At 39.8% G+C, this 16610-nt stretch overlaps 1 protein-coding gene across 11 annotated transcripts in view; it reads right to left on the bottom strand.

The window, feature by feature from the left end:
- Nucleotides 1–7819: 7819 nt before the first annotated feature.
- Nucleotides 7820–16610, bottom strand: part of LOC106562332 (pleckstrin homology domain-containing family A member 7) — a 178050-nt gene continuing 169259 nt past the window's right edge. For 6 of the 11 annotated variants that reach the window (XM_045689233.2, XM_045689236.2, XM_045689238.2 and 3 more), the window contains one exon: nucleotides 8550–10366. In XM_045689233.2, the coding sequence (XP_045545189.1) occupies nucleotides 10230–10366 (137 nt within the window). In that variant the 3' untranslated portion in view covers nucleotides 8550–10229. The other 5 variants (XM_082957834.1, XM_045689232.2, XM_045689235.2 and 2 more) reach the window with 4 other exon arrangements.

Here is a 16610-nt window from a genome sequence, read left to right as displayed (position 1 = left end):
CAACGCAATTCAATAGACCAAATAAATAATAGTTACAATTTGTCAGCTTAAAAAGCTTCAAGATATCTTACTGTAACATGATGAAAACTTACACCATGACCTCGTCTGGTCTCATTGAATGTGGCTTAACATGTTTTCTGGTTCACTGTGCTAATTAGTGTTCTAAATGTGGCCAGATATGGCTATGGAGATAACTACAATAATAAGATGCAACTAATTTGATAATTTACAACTCTTGAATACGTCAATTAATTTATAATTGATTAACTGTTGATTACATTGATACATCATTTTTTGTGTGTGTGGTCAACTGAAGGAAGTGCAGATTATTGGCTCTTGGTGTTCCGGTGCTCATAACCAGGCAATTGCCTGCATAAAGAGAGAGATTGTGTCAGTCCAACTGGTTGGGGTAAGGCAGCAGCATACATCACATTTGCATATCCTGAGCTACTTGATGCATCTTGAAATGCAAGTCTAGCCTATTAATATTTGAAAAGGAGAGTGCATGAAAATCAACATTTTTGTTACATTAAATTAACACGTGTTCTTCTCCTGTTCTGCATGGTTAATTAGAGAACACAATTCTGTCAGAGGATATGAGGGGGTTGCCATGTGATTTGTTGGGTTAGCACCAGAGCCATTCAACAACACGTTACATATACGGCAGCTTCATGTCGGAGTTCAGCTTCATGTCGGAGTTTAGCTTCATGTCGGAGTTTAGCTTCATGTCGGAGTTTAGCTTCATGTCGGAGTTTAGCTTCATGTCGGAGTTGTCGGAGTTTAGCTTCATGTCGGAGTTTAGCTTCATGTCGGAGTTTAGCTTCATGTCGTAGTTTAGCTTCATGGCAGAGTTTAGCTTCATGGCGGAGTTTAGCTTCATGTCGGAGTTTAGCTTCATGTCGGAGTTTAGCTTCATGTCGGAGTTTAGCTTCATGTCGGAGTTTAGCTTCATGGCTGAGTTTAGCTTCATGTCGGAGTTTAGCTTCATGTCGGAGTTTAGCTTCATGTCGGAGTTTAGCTGCATGTCGGAGTTTAGCTTCATGGCGGAGTTTAGCTTCATGGCTGAGTTTAGCTGCATGGCTGAGTTTAGCTGCATGTCGGAGTTTAGCTTAATGTCGGAGTTTAGCTTCATGGCTGAGTTTAGCTTCATGTCGGAGTTTAGCTTCATGTCGGAGTTTAGCTTCATGTCGGAGTTTAGCTTCATGGCGGAGTTTAGCTTCATGTCGGAGTTTAGCTTCATGGCGGAGTTTAGCTTCATGGCGGAGTTTAGCTTCATGGCGGAGTTTAGCTTCATGGCGGAGTTTAGCTTCATGGCAGAGTTTAGCTTCATGGCGGAGTTTAGCTTCATGGCGGAGTTTAGCTTCATGTCGGAGTTTAGCTTCATGGCGGAGTTTAGCTTCATGTCGGAGTTTAGCTTCATGTCGGAGTTTAGCTGCATGTCGGAGTTTAGCTTCATGGCTGAGTTTAGCTTCATGTCGGAGTTTAGCTTCATGTCGGAGTTTAGCTGCATGTCGGAGTTTAGCTGCATGTCGGAGTTTAGCTTCATGGCAGAGTTTAGCTTCATGTCGGAGTTTAGCTTCATGTCGGAGTTTAGCTTCATGTCGGAGTTTAGCTTCATGTCGGAGTTTAGCTGCATGTCGGAGTTTAGCTTCATGGCGGAGTTTAGCTTCATGGCAGAGTTTAGCTTCATGTCGGAGTTTAGCTTCATGTCGGAGTTTAGCTTCATGGCAGTTTCATTTGAAATCATACATGATTACAGAGGCTCCTGAAAAGGCGTGGAAGCCTCCTGCACATGATATCATCCAGGAAACAAGTGACACTGCAACGGAAGTTGAGAAAAAAGGGTTTCAATTCAGATTAGTGATAGAATAATTGATTCAAAGAAATGTGCACAGACAATGGATATGATTTGCACATACTGTCAGAGTTAAAATGGCATGTCCCTTTGTAGTAAAGCAATATACGAAAAGGAAACCAAGATCATAAGGTCTAAACTGTAACCTTTTGAACAATAAACACCGCCTCACTACCTTCAAAAATATGTGAGCTCAATAAAATGACAAAGCAAAGGATGGTGTACATTGCAGAGGAGCCATAAAGAACATACCATAACAAACTGCAACATATTATGTGGCAGGAAACAAGAAGGGATGAATTAACTGTTGGTGGTCGGAAAACGAATTCATTATGACATTTTGTGTTGGTGGCAAGACTTTAGAAACATTTTAATTATAGATAATAGCTTCATGGGAGGGACATGTGTGCAACATATTTGACTATAATGCTCTGCACTGAACATAGGCCCTTTTCAAGTTGAGGTGTTGATCCTTTGCGAGCTGTCATAAAGTTAGCCATTCCTTTATTGAGATAAAACCCTAACAGGTTGAAGTTGACAATGGTAAACATGACTGAGGACATTCGTTTAAAAGTGTGCCAAAGTATTCCTTGTAATTCTTGGTCAAAGTTAATTGCAAGTTTAAGGTATGTAGTATTTGACATCCTGGCTACTGACTGCACTCAACTGTGTTAGTCTTCACATAATTCTAAAATGATTGTCAAATAAATGATTCTATAAAATACACAAAAATCAAAAAAACATTGCTACAACTTGCCAGCAGAATGTTTGTAAAAAATATATTTTAAAAAATGTAGGAAACTTCAACAGTGTTAAAAAGAGTTAAATGCACTCACCTGGAATGTGTAAATAGGGGTTATTTTCCAATAATGATTCATTTAGGTAAACACTTTCCTGCATAAGTTGAGTGTTCACAAGCCTTCCTTTATATACAGTGCTAACAGGCACAGTTACTTTCCATGGTTCAAATGTATTCTCAAGGTTGATAATTAAGCAATAAGGCCCGAGGGGGTGTGGTATATTGGCCATATACCACAAACCCCCGAGATGCCTTATTGCTATTATAAACTGGTTTCCAACACAAATAGAACAGTAAACAAGTATTTTTGCCTCATATCCGTGGTATATTGTCTGATACTGTATACACACGGCTGAAATGCTCTTTCAGACAATCAGAATCCAGGACCGAAACTACTTGGTTTATAATGTTCAATAATGTTTCATAGGCCTACATACAGTTAGCTCTTAAGGTAATACCATACCATAGCTATGTAGCAAAAATAAGATAAATTGATACATGTATCAATGTTATTTGACTTGGCACATACTAAATAGGGTACTGCTAATTTATTTGACTCCAGATGCCAAAAGAGAAAGGTCAGAAAGGTTAAATCACTTACCATATTTCCAGAGCAGCATGTATGATGACCAGTCTGTAAACTGGCATTATTGATGGAGGTTGGGTGGGTGCTCTATTGCTTTCACAAACTGACACACTCAATGAACGCTCCACAATCTGGACATGAACCAGCCATAAAGGCCGAAATCCACCACACTTCATTATTTATGAATGCCAAGTTATGTAATTAACTCAAACAAAATTTGCATACATGCAAATCCTCCTTCTCTCAATTGGACCTGTAAAGTGGGACACTGTTCTCATTAGCTGACCCAAATCTCTTACTTGTAACTCCAAATTTCCTCAAAGTTTAGTCAGGATCTAATGTTTTCTTTTAGGTTAACAGGGAACGACTAATTCATCATTTTTAAATAAGGGAATTTACATGCTTTGTCTAATTACATAATGATAAGGACGTCATATTTCTGTATTGAACTACTTAATTACCAATTCATTACTATCTGCACAAACTCCACTAATGCATATTGCTAGCTCAGGGGTGGGGCTTGAAGAGGGTTGAAAAATGTGTGAGATTCTTACCATGTTAGCAGTGTCTTCCGTCATTGATCAGCAGAGTGAAAATGTAGGTTGTTGCCCCTCACATAAAAAGGTTCACTAAAAGTCAAAGGCTTACAATACCTGAACAAACACACAAACACTCGATGACTGAACAATTAACTGCTGCAGATGAAATGGTGGAATAAGATCTACTATGGCATGATATGAAACGTTGGAAAACAGAGCCCTTTACACACAAGCAGTAACCAAAACCTTAAAACATTCAATTATTAAACCATTGGGAAATGTTCAGTCTTTATGGTGAGGGTGTGTTCTCGTCATCATCATCATCATCTTCATAATGCTTGCTTCGTAGAGGATTAAAAGGGCCTGAAGATGGCACACATCTGCCCAACACATCCTCTATACAACCCAAAGTGAGAGAGTGAAAGTGAGCCTTATTAAAACTACTCATCTAACGTTCATTTGTACCAATAACCAACACTGCAATACATTTCAGCACGGTGCAGGTTTTTTCTTTTGTGCTTGCAGACAGAGTTGTGCCTTAATTTGAAGTGAAATGTGTTGCTAAGAGGCAGACAAAGTTTGAGCTGCTGCTGGATCAAAGAGGAAGCCCAAGGGCATCTGCTTCATTCATGTACACAAAAAGCCCAATTCATTGTAGGTATTGTAAATGCAAGCCGTTTAAGAAACATGAGAGCATTTCATTGTTTTCTTTAACACAGCATTTTTTAAACATTCATAATCAATCATTTATAGGGTAGAACAACTGTGTTTACATAAACCTGCTATCATATACAGTATTTACAGCGCCTTCAGAAAGTATTCGTACCCCTTGACTTATTTCACATTTTGTTTGGTTACAGCCTGAATTCAAAATGGATTAAAAAACATTTAAATCTCACCCATCTACACACCATACCCCATAATGACAATGTGCATTTTTTTTAAATAAATGTTTGCACATTTATTGAAAATGAAATACATATATATCTCATTTACATAAGTGTTCACACCCCTGAGTTAATACTTTGTAGAAGCACTCTTTCTGGGTAAGTCTCTAAGAGCTTTCCACACATAGACTGTGCAACATTTACCCATTATTCTTTTCAAATTCTTCAAGCTCTGACAAATTGGTGGTTGATGATTGCGTGAAAAACATTTTCAGTTCTTGCCATAGATTTTCAAGTAGATTTCAGTCAAAACTGTAACTCGGCAACTCAGGAACATTCACTGTCTTCTTGGTAAGAAACTCCAGTGTAGATTTGTCGTTGTGTTTTAGATTATTATCCTGCAGGAAGGTGAATCCATCTCCCAGTGTCTGGTGGAAAGCAGACTGAATCAGGTTTTCCACTAGGATTTTGCCTGTGCTTAGCGCCATTCTGTATCTTTGAAGTAACTGTGTGTACTGAAACACTATCCAAAATGTAATTCATAACTTCACCATCCTCAAAGGGATAATCAATGTCATTTTTCTCTCTCTCCCATCTACAAATAGGTGCCCTTCTTTTGCGAGGCATTGGAAGACCTCCCTGGTCTTTGTGGTTGAATCTGTGTTTGAAATTCACTGCTCGACTGAGGGACCTTACAGATAATTGTATGTGTGGGGTACAGAGATGAAGTAGTCATTCAACAATCATGTTAAACACTATTATGGCACACAGAGTGAGTCCATGCAACTTATTAGTTGACTTGTTAAGCACATTTTTACTCCTGAAATGATTTAGGCTTGCCATAACAAAGGGGTTGAATACTTATTGACTCGAGACATATCAGATTTTCATTTTTGTCTAAAAACATAATTCCACTTTGACATTATGGGGTATTGTTTATAGGCCAGTGACAACAAATCTCAATGTAATCCATTTTAAATTCAGGCTGTAACACAACAAAATGTGGAAAAAGTCTAGGGGTATTTATACTTTCTGAAGAAAGTGTATATGTCTACCATGAAAGGCTGTGCTGAAGTACAAGTACATTGTTTTACCCATTGAATAAGTTGTATTGCAATAAACTGAGCGAGAATGAGACAACGTACATACTAATAAATATCAGTCTTAAAAAGTTACTGGTCTATTTTATTATTTTCATAGAATGTAGGCATGTACAGTCTGTTGGGAGAGAATATTCAATCATTTTTCACTGTTCAATAATTGAACACCAGCCCATCCCTCATTAAAGCATGTATATTGATCTTGAGATGATAAAAGAGCATAAAATACAATTTTAGAATCAAAGTACCTTTTGTGTTGGATCCTTTGGTTCAGCTCATATACAATCAGAGTCCAGTCAGAGTCCAGTCAGGATTTTTATGGTATCTAATAAAGACACTGACTGGGCTTTCACTACTAGACCATCCTCCCTGCACACGCCAGCCTACTAGTGGTCATGGAATATTGTGAATGACAAATATTTAAGCTTAAATACCCAGGGCCATGCCCTTTATTGAAATGAGCTATACCTGGGACTGGCAAAGGTTAACATGGGGCATGTTACCAACAAACAGTTCCACCCTGTTACAATCATGTGGGAAGAAAAACCTTCACTGTTTTTCACAGTTGTTTACTCTGGATTTCATATCAAGTTCTCAAATCATTTATAGTTTCAAAATGACTAAAGGTTGTCTCCCCCCCAATTGCTCAGCTACAGGTTTTTGGAGTCATCTAGGAAAGTCAGGAATTCATTTTTCTATTCATGTACGTTTCAAAACCTCTTCCTAGAGTCAGTGAGGAACATTTTGTAAAGGATTAATGTGTGAGGCCTTGATTACGTTGAACAGAACAAGACAGAATTAGCATAATATGCTCTATTTCATTCTCTTTGAAGTCCAGAGCATAGCATAACAAATGTATATGAACCAGCAGCCAAACGTCAATAAATGGAAATGCCACAATCCTCAGTGGATGGTCTTGGTTGAATTTCTGCAGGAGGAAAAAAACAGCCCATTTATTGCAAAATAAGCAGAATAGCGGATGTGATGGGTCTTATACCCACCAGGGCGAGCAGGCACTCTGGGGCCCACACTCCCACTCCTCGAGATGGCATGGAGAGAGAGGAGATGTGGCAGCTCCCACTGTGGAGCTCTGGGAGGTGCATCCCCTCTCACAGGTGTTTTCAAAGAGTACCACGATGCAGACAAGGGTATGTAGTTACTCTCCAATTAAAGATAAAGATCTCACAAGGGAGGTGAGAGCAGTTTACTGGTCCATCAGACAAAGAAGCCTAGCCTATAAGCAAGATAGCAGAACATGCTATACAAATATGTTAGAACTGTAGAATTATGTATAGGACTGACAGAACAATTGCAATTGGTTCTAGTCATGACTTTTATATAGCTGACCTTCCATTTACAGAACATGTGAAAAAGTAACTTGCAAAAAGCTTAGATTCATAATTCCATCAGCTTTGATTCATAAGTTCAATGCCATGTTCGTCTCAAGAGGATTCTTTTACAAAGTAAAAGATCTTTGATTTAAATATATAAATTCTATGCTTCAGATACACCAATGTTATTACTACCCACCTTCCCAGTTGAGAATGTAGACAGAATAAAAAATGCCCTTTTAGAAAGAGAAGCTTTGAACTAAAGAAACATTTCAAGGTTTTTGTATTGAAAGTTTACCTCATTTGGTTTAAGCCTGTAAAGTTGTATTCCCTTCTCAGATAATAGAATGAAATGTAACAGGTCAAAGCAATCAATAGGAATGTTCAAAGAGAATCATTGGAGCTGTGATGAAACTACATTTTGTACTTTTTGGTCAGCATGAAGAGAAGGTTATCAGAACTGGCACAAGATAAAGGGTTTTGAAGATTCCAACACAGTCAACCATATTATTCAACTGTCATCCACAAAGTAGTACAATTATTAAACTGACACAATAACATATGATTTAAATTCAATACTGTACAATAGGCTATAAGACCTAAGAGTTTTGGGGGTTCACATTCTCTGAATACCTCAGTATACCGTTATCATTTTAAACCGGTTATTATGACTACTGCATGAGTCTGTTGTCTGAAGACAAAACATTTGATGAGGCAAAAAGCATTGTTAATATCTTTAATATTTACATTTTTAATAATTATCATTGTGCAACCTGCCCAAGCCATCCAGAAAATATTATGTTCAATGTTATTCTCCTCCCAATGTTGTAAGCAAAAATAAAATCAATTTGGCAAGCCAATAAGAGACTGGCAGTGCTAGATACAAACACACATTACATTTCAAGTGATTTGGTGTAAGAATATCATCTGAGTTTTGACAAAAATACAATCAACATGACACATGTTCATATCGACCTTCCAGTTGGTGAATACTCTCATTAACTTTTTTGAAAAAATACAAGTTCCCTCCAAATTCAGATCACACTGCAAGACAAAACATTCTCACCTTGAAAATATCTCTTTCAGTTCTTTACTATGATACAGTATAATGCTAAAAGTGCAATAACATGTATAAAACATTTTCTATTATGGGATTAACATCTGTTAGACACTTCCAAAGTTAATATGCACAGCAGCTTCCACGGCAGACATACATTTTCTTAAGAAAATAGTTACTTAATTTTAGCTACTAAAAATGCATCAGCGAGTAAGTCCTGCTGCCTGCTACTGAGGGCAGGTTAAATGTTCACTAACGCCCATCTACTGTATAACAGTGTAACTGTCACAACCAAACAAGGTCTTTCTTTCTTCAAGAATCCAGGTTGTATTGTCATCATGGAACAGCACCTCAGTGTCTAGAAAGTGCTTTGGCTGAGGGAAAATCAACAAAACACATAAAGTTAGTTTAGGAAGAATATGAGAAATCCTAGAACACCAAGCAGAATGGAAGAATGGGAGGAAATGAAGAATACATTCTTAGCTGGGATTCAATCAAACCGTATTAGCAGGATTTTAGGCTAGTAAAATAGAAATATATATATATTTTAATCAAATACCATGGTCTTACTGAATACCAAAGTACAGTACTGTACATGGGTAAAGGTTATTAACCTAAACACATCCCAGCCATAATGTAGATGATGCAGCAGAACTCACCACAACATAAAGTGCATCATACAACACACCAGATCTTTAAAAGGGAATATTAGTCTCATAGGAAACCATGAGAAAAACACCTTTTTTGAAAGCAAGAAAGACAAAACCCAAAATACCCAAGCCACCATACACCACATATGGAATTAATGGATCATTGTACCTTACTACATGGTGAACTGGTAAACATTCTCTGCTCTCTGTCTTTCTGTACAGCATGTCACATAGTGGAAGAATTTTGAGTCATTTATTTCCCTCATAAACTCAACTCACATCACAACAAACTTGAAGCAACTGAATGAAATGCTACAGTGTACTGTTAAACCAAGCGGTGGAAACAACAAAGTCATACAACAACATCCTACTGTGTGTGAGACTGATTCAGTGGACACAGCTTGTTTCTTTTAGAACACATATAGGAGCTGTATCTTTAGGTATCCTTTGGAAACAAACATAGCTGTCGTTTACTGTCTAACAATTTCCTTTCCAAATATATATGTATGTAAGTGCAGATTTTAGGCTTGGCTGTGCATACTGAACCATCTGCAAACACATTTTCTGCGTCCCAAATAGCATCCTACATGGGCCCTATGGGTCCTGGTCAAAAGTAGTGCACTATATAGGGAATAAGGTGTCATTTGGGCATTTCCAAATGTCCACACATCATAACCTCTGACCCTGACCCTTTCAGCTGAGCAGCACACATGGATGAGGAAGGAAACAGGACAGGGTTGGTGACAGACACCAACAAGGTGGAAAACACCAAATATACACAAAGACATGCGCACAGTCCCACACATATTGCAGAGTGCCATGGATAAGGAAGGGGATAGGGTTAGTAGTCAAGGATAGCCAACGGATGGTGCATGATTGAGCCAGTACAGTAGAGAGCCTGAGAGGGCCAGTTAACTGGACACACTTACACAGTATCATGATCAGTCCCAATGTGTTTGCACATTCAAAATAGTGTCACTTTTATTTTTCTCCCTTTTCTACATGTTTTGGTGAATACTGTTAGCAGTCTACAGATGGTGGGATAATTGGTGTTGTGGAATGCAGCTGTGAACACTTGTTCCACTGTCAAGGTGCTGAAGCAAAAGGTGTCTCACTTCTTTGTTAATTGCACACAATGCTCACGTAGCTAGTGGCATTTGTTTTGCCCCCTTACCCTGCCCAACACACATTTTAGATAAAGTTACAAAAACAATTTACAGACAATTAGCACATTGAGATTAGCTGGCTGCCTGCAGATGTGTAGGTATGCTGACGATAATGAGAGGGGTGATCTACTACCTTCAGAATTACAACAGTGCGGTGATCATGCAGACAGAGAGGTGTGAAGCAGCACCCATGTTAGGGAGAATTAGTGAAGCCTCAATGCCATTAGCATGCTGTTAGTCCTTACTTTGTTTTCTCTGATTAGACAAACGAGAAGTGAAATCCGTTGCTTAGAGGAGGAGGAGGGGGAGGTGCCTGAGAGACAGGAGGAAGAGGAGGAGGAAGTGGAGGAGGAGGAGGAGGAGGCACGATGGGGATGTTAGGGTGCAGTGGTACTACTGAGAAGTAGATACAGGGAGAAGAAGAAGAGGAAGACAGAGAGGAAGAGTAGAACAGGATATTAGTCACATTAGGAGCAGCACTGGCAAATCCAAAGGCAGTGTTGTGTTTGAGACCACCTAAAGCGAGACCGATTCAAAACCAAGACTTTGGAGGGGGGCGACCAGAAAAATGTGATTCCAATTCAAGACCATTGTTGTAATTGTGTCAAATCGCAACCATAATTGTCCAGTATTTCTGTGTTGATATTTCAGAACAACATATGGATGGTGTAGACATTCAGAATGGTGACAATATGCTGCTGAGGAAAACAGAGAGACACTCCACTAAGGATCACTTACCCAAACAGGTCTATAATAGATACAAAGACAAAACATACAGTATTATATCTTCGCCAAGTCTTCCCTTACTAATAGTGAGAGTGCAACTTTCAGACAATGTCCCCCACTCCTCCCTACCAGCAAATCAAGGACATTCTGACGAGCGTGACAAAGTTTGAGGATATGTTTCAACAAAAGTAAAGGACAGTAATGTTACGAGTAAAGTAGTAAGCCCAGGTTTCAATAGGTGATAACATTTTTATGTGTAATGAAAGGAGTGTATATATTTGGCCTGGCAAAGTGGTTTTATGGGCTGACTGAATGGAAGCTGATTGGTGTCGGCCAGAAATTACAAGTCCTCATTGTCCGAGACAAAGTCAAGACCGAATAAAAACATTTCCGACACTGGGACAAGACTGAGACACCCAACATGTGGTCTCCAGACTGGTCTCAAATACCACAACACAGGGACAGGGGCTGGCTGGGGCCACTCCCACCATGCCCAATAACACACAAAACACCAATACAACTTGAACATTAAACACACCGTACAGCAAAACAATAAAATATAAGATGTCACTTCAATCAATTATCATGTAGCTGCATGTCCCGTGTGGCTCAGTTGGTAGAGCATGGTGTTTGCAACACCAGGATTGTGGGTTCGATTCCCACGGGGGACCAGTACAAAGAAAAAATGTATGAAATGTATGCATTCACTACTATAAGTCGCTCTGGATAAGAGCGTCTGCTAAATGACTAAAATGTAAATGTAATGTCAATAAAATGCCAATGTTTATTTCTGAATTATACATAATCCCATTGAAAGAAGTTTCTTTCAATTCAGGGATTTGAAAAGTGCACCCACACACCTTCCTTTTATACCAAAGAGTTGAAAAAAAACATTGATTTGGTCTCTACTGACAAGATGCCTCATGTGATGTATTCTGACATTTCTCTACGCTGGAAAGATTGTTAGAATTGTTGACTCTGCTCTTCTGTGCATATTCAGCTCCATCACATCCTGACAGTTGAGTGTAAGTCTTTGTGACAGAAAGAGAGAGAAGAGAAAGAAAGAAGAGCGAGAGACAGATAGAGAACGAGAGAGGAGGAGAGAGACGCAACTCCTCTAAAGGGCTGCTACTGATGATGCTACTGGAAGGGTGAACCTGCCTGCTGCAAGGTAAAGATGAAAAGGGATCTGGGTGTCTTTTATGAGGGTTTAGAACCGTGTTCAAAGAGCCAGCTACGGGAGGATGCCGTTGAGAGCCTGAGCACAGTCTTACTGGGTCATTGATCAGCCTCACAAAATAGCCTCATCAAGAGAATCCTCCCCGTCTGAAAGATTAGACACGGATCGCAATTATCTCTGTCTTTACTCATAAGGCCCACACTTATAAGAAATAATATTGAGTTATTAGGAGATGAACGGTCTGATAGCCCGGTTTTGCACCTCTTCCCTCCCCTCCTCCATCATCCGCAGAGCACTCTTGAAAGCGAGCTACCCTCTCTTTATCCCGTCTTCAGCTATCCAGAGGATGTCAATGTGATGCAAGGTAGATTTTACTGATATTGTCAGACACATACTTGAAAGATAATCATTTCTGAAAGTGTTTGGCCCTGCCATGACGAACATCCACACAAGAGCGTCAGTCTCTTAGAATCTGTCCAAGAACCAAAAAGGGGAGGACTAGGTACTCAATCATAAGTATAGTTATTGGAAATGACACATGATTGGCAGAAGTTCTAGCACCAAGTTCAGATCCGTTCAGGTTGGAATAGTGAAGACTAAAACGTATTGTGGAAGTTTGTAGTGAGAAGAAGACCAGTTATTCAGAATATTCAGGTATGTCTATCAACCTTCTACAAAATATAATTTGACGTTTGGAAATGTTGGAAACCTTTTAGGGTATACATATTCAAAGAAGTCACTGAGAGCATCAAACACTCCTTTTCTTTTATCCCATGTAGTCATGAGTTTCTCCCAGCCTCTGAGACACATTAGAGTTATGATTTCTGCAGACCTGGTGCAGAGTGTGTGTTGGTATTACTGCAGAGTGTGTCCAGGAGTGTGTGTTGGTATTACTACAGAGTGTGTCTAGTTGTGTGTGTTGGTATTACTGCAGAGTGTGTCCAGGAGTGTGTGTTGGTATTACTACAGAGTGTGTGTCCAGTTGTGTGTGTTGGTATTACTACAGAGTGTGTCTAGTTGTGTGTGTTGGTATTACTACAGAGTGTGTCTAGTTGTGTGTGTTGGTATTACTACAGAGTGTGTCTAGTTGTGTGTGTTGGTATTACTGCAGAGTGTGTCCAGGAGTGTGTGTTGGTATTACTACAGAGTGTGTCTAGTTGTGTGTGTTGGTATTACTACAGAGTGTGTCTAGTTGTGTGTGTTGGTATTACTACAGAGTGTGTCTAGTTGTGTGTGTTGGTATTACTACAGAGTGTGTCTAGTTGTGTGTGTTGGTATTACTACAGAGTGTGTCTAGTTGTGTGTGTTGGTATTACTACAGAGTGTGTCTAGTTGTGTGTGTTGGTATTACTACAGAGTGTGTCTAGTTGTGTGTGTTGGTATTACTGCAGAGTGTGTCCAGGAGTGTGTGTTGGTATTACTACAGAGTGTGTCTAGTTGTGTGTGTTGGTATTACTACAGAGTGTGTCTAGTTGTGTGTGTTGGTATTACTGCAGAGTGTGTCCAGGAGTGTGTGTTGGTATTACTACAGAGTGTGTCTAGTTGTGTGTGTTGGTATTACTGCAGAGTGTGTCCAGTTGTGTGTGTTGGTATTACTACAGAGTGTGTGTCCAGTTGTGTGTGTTGGTATTACTACAGAGTGTGTCCAGTTGTGTGTGTTGGTATTACTACAGAGTGTGTCTAGTTGTGTGTGTTGGTATTACTACAGAGAGTGTCTAGTTGTGTGTGTTGGTATTACTACAGAGTGTGTCCAGTTGTGTGTGTTGGTATTACTACAGAGTGTGTCTAGTTGTGTGTGTTGGTATTACTACAGAGTGTGTCCAGTTGTGTGTGTTGGTATTACTACAGAGTGTGTCCAGTTGTGTGTGTTGGTATTAATACAGAGTGTGTCCAGTTGTGTGTGTTGGTATTACTACGGAGTGTGTCCAGTTGTGTGTGTTGGTATTACTACAGAGTGTGTCTAGTTGTGTGTGTTGGTATTACTACAGAGTGTCTAGTTGTGTGTGTTGGTATTACTACAGAGAGTGTCTAGTTGTGTGTGTTGGTATTACTACAGAGTGTGTCCAGTTGTGTGTGTTGGTATTACTACAGAGTGTGTCTAGTTGTGTGTGTTGGTATTACTACAGAGTGTCTAGTTGTGTGTGTTGGTATTACTGCAGAGAGTGTGTCTAGTTGTGTGTGTTGGTATTACTACAGAGTGTGTCCAGTTGTGTGTGTTGGTATTACTACAGAGTGTGTCTAGTTGTGTGTGTTGGTATTACTACAGAGTGTGTCCAGTTGTGTGTGTTGGTATTACTACAGAGTGTGTCCAGTTGTGTGTGTTGGTATTACTACAGAGTGTGTCCAGTTGTGTGTGTTGGTATTACTACAGAGTGTGTCTAGTTGTGTGTGTTGGTATTACTACAGAGTGTGTCTAGTTGTGTGTGTTGGTATTACTACAGAGTGTGTCCAGTTGTGTGTGTTGGTATTACTACAGAGTGTGTCTAGTTGTGTGTGTTGGTATTACTACAGAGTGTGTCTAGTTGTGTGTGTTGGTATTACTACAGAGTGTGTCCAGTTGTGTGTGTTGGTATTACTACAGAGTGTGTCCAGTTGTGTGTGTTGGTATTACTACAGAGTGTGTCTAGTTGTGTGTGTTGGTATTACTACAGAGTGTGACCAGTTGTGTGTGTTGGTATTACTACAGAGTGTGTCCAGTTGTGTGTGTTGGTATTACTACAGAGTGTGTCCAGTTGTGTGTGTTGGTATTACTACAGAGTGTGTCCAGTTGTGTGTGTTGGTATTACTACAGAGTGTGTCTAGTTGTGTGTGTTGGTATTACTACAGAGTGTGTCCAGTTGTGTGTGTTGGTATTACTACAGAGTGTGTCCAGTTGTGTGTGTTGGTATTACTACAGAGTGTGTCCAGTTGTGTGTGTTGGTATTACTACAGAGTGTGTCCAGTTGTGTGTGTTGGTATTACTACAGAGTGTGTCCAGTTGTGTGTGTTGGTATTACTACAGAGTGTGTCCAGTTGTGTGTGTTGGTATTACTACAGAGTGCGTCTAGTTGTGTGTGTTGGTATTACTACAGAGTGTGTCCAGTTGTGTGTGTTGGTATTACTACAGAGTGTGTCCAGTTGTGTGTGTTGGTATTACTACAGAGTATGTCCAGTTGTGTGTGTTGGTATTACTACAGAGTGTGTCTAGTTGTGTGTGTTGGTATTACTACAGAGTGTGTCCAGTTGTGTGTGTTGGTATTACTACAGAGTGTGTCCAGTTGTGTGTGTTGGTATTACTACAGAGTGTGTCCAGTTGTGTGTGTTGGTATTACTACAGAGTGTGTCCAGTTGTGTGTGTTGGTATTACTACAGAGTGTGTCCAGTTGTGTGTGTTGGTATTACTACAGAGTGTGTCTAGTTGTGTGTGTTGGTATTACTACAGAGTGTGTCTAGTTGTGTGTGTTGGTATTACTACAGAGTGTGTCCAGTTGTGTGTGTTGGTATTACTACAGAGTGTGTCCAGTTGTGTGTGTTGGTATTACTACAGAGTGTGTCTAGTTGTGTGTGTTGGTATTACTACAGAGTGTGTCCAGTTGTGTGTGTTGGTATTACTACAGAGTGTGTCTAGTTGTGTGTGTTGGTATTACTACAGAGTGTGTCTAGTTGTGTGTGTTGGTATTACTACAGAGTGTGTCCAGTTGTGTGTGTTGGTATTACTACAGAGTGTGTCCAGTTGTGTGTGTTGGTATTACTACAGAGTGTGTCTAGTTGTGTGTGTTGGTATTACTACAGAGTGTGTCTAGTTGTGTGTGTTGGTATTACTACAGAGTGTGTCCAGTTGTGTGTGTTGGTATTACTACAGAGTGTGTCCAGTTGTGTGTGTTGGTATTACTACAGAGTGTGTCCAGTTGTGTGTGTTGGTATTACTACAGAGTGTGTCTAGTTGTGTGTGTTGGTATTACTACAGAGTGTGTCTAGTTGTGTGTGTTGGTATTACTACAGAGTGTGTCCAGTTGTGTGTGTTGGTATTACTACAGAGTGTGTCCAGTTGTGTGTGTTGGTATTACTACAGAGTGTGTCCAGTTGTGTGTGTTGGTATTACTACAGAGAGTGTGTCCAGTTGTGTGTGTTGGTATTACTACAGAGTGTGTCTAGTTGTGTGTGTTGGTATTACTACAGAGTGTGTCCAGTTGTGTGTGTTGGTATTACTACAGAGTGTGTCCAGTTGTGTGTGTTGGTATTACTACAGAGGTGTGTCTAGTTGTGTGTGTTGGTATTACTACAGAGTGTGTCTAGTTGTGTGTGTTGGTATTACTACAGAGTGTGTCTAGTTGTGTGTGTTGGTATTACTACAGAGTGTGTCCAGTTGTGTGTGTTGGTATTACTACAGAGTGTGTCCAGTTGTGTGTGTTGGTATTACTACAGAGTGTGTCCAGTTGTGTGTGTTGGTATTACTACAGAGTGTGTCCAGTTGTGTGTGTTGGTATTACTACAGAGTGTGTCTAGTTGTGTGTGTTGGTATTACTACAGAGTGTGTCTAGTTGTGTGTGTTGGTATTACTACAGAGTGTGTCCAGTTGTGTGTGTTGGTATTACTACAGAGTGTGTCCAGTTGTGTGTGTTGGTATTACTACAGAGTGTGTCTAGTTGTGTGTGTTGGTATTACTACAGAGTGTGTCCAGTTGTGTGTGTTGGTATTACTACAGAGAGTGTGTCTAGTTGTGTGTGTTGGTATTACTACAGAGTGTGTCTAGTT

The sequence above is a fragment of the Salmo salar genome, chromosome 11, assembly GCF_965601325.2.
Source record: "Salmo salar chromosome 11, fSalSal1, whole genome shotgun sequence".
In the NCBI taxonomy this organism is placed as follows: Eukaryota; Metazoa; Chordata; class Actinopteri; order Salmoniformes; family Salmonidae; genus Salmo; species Salmo salar.
The sequence above is the reverse complement of the archived record's forward strand: the minus strand, read 5'-3'. Positions and strand labels throughout refer to the sequence as shown.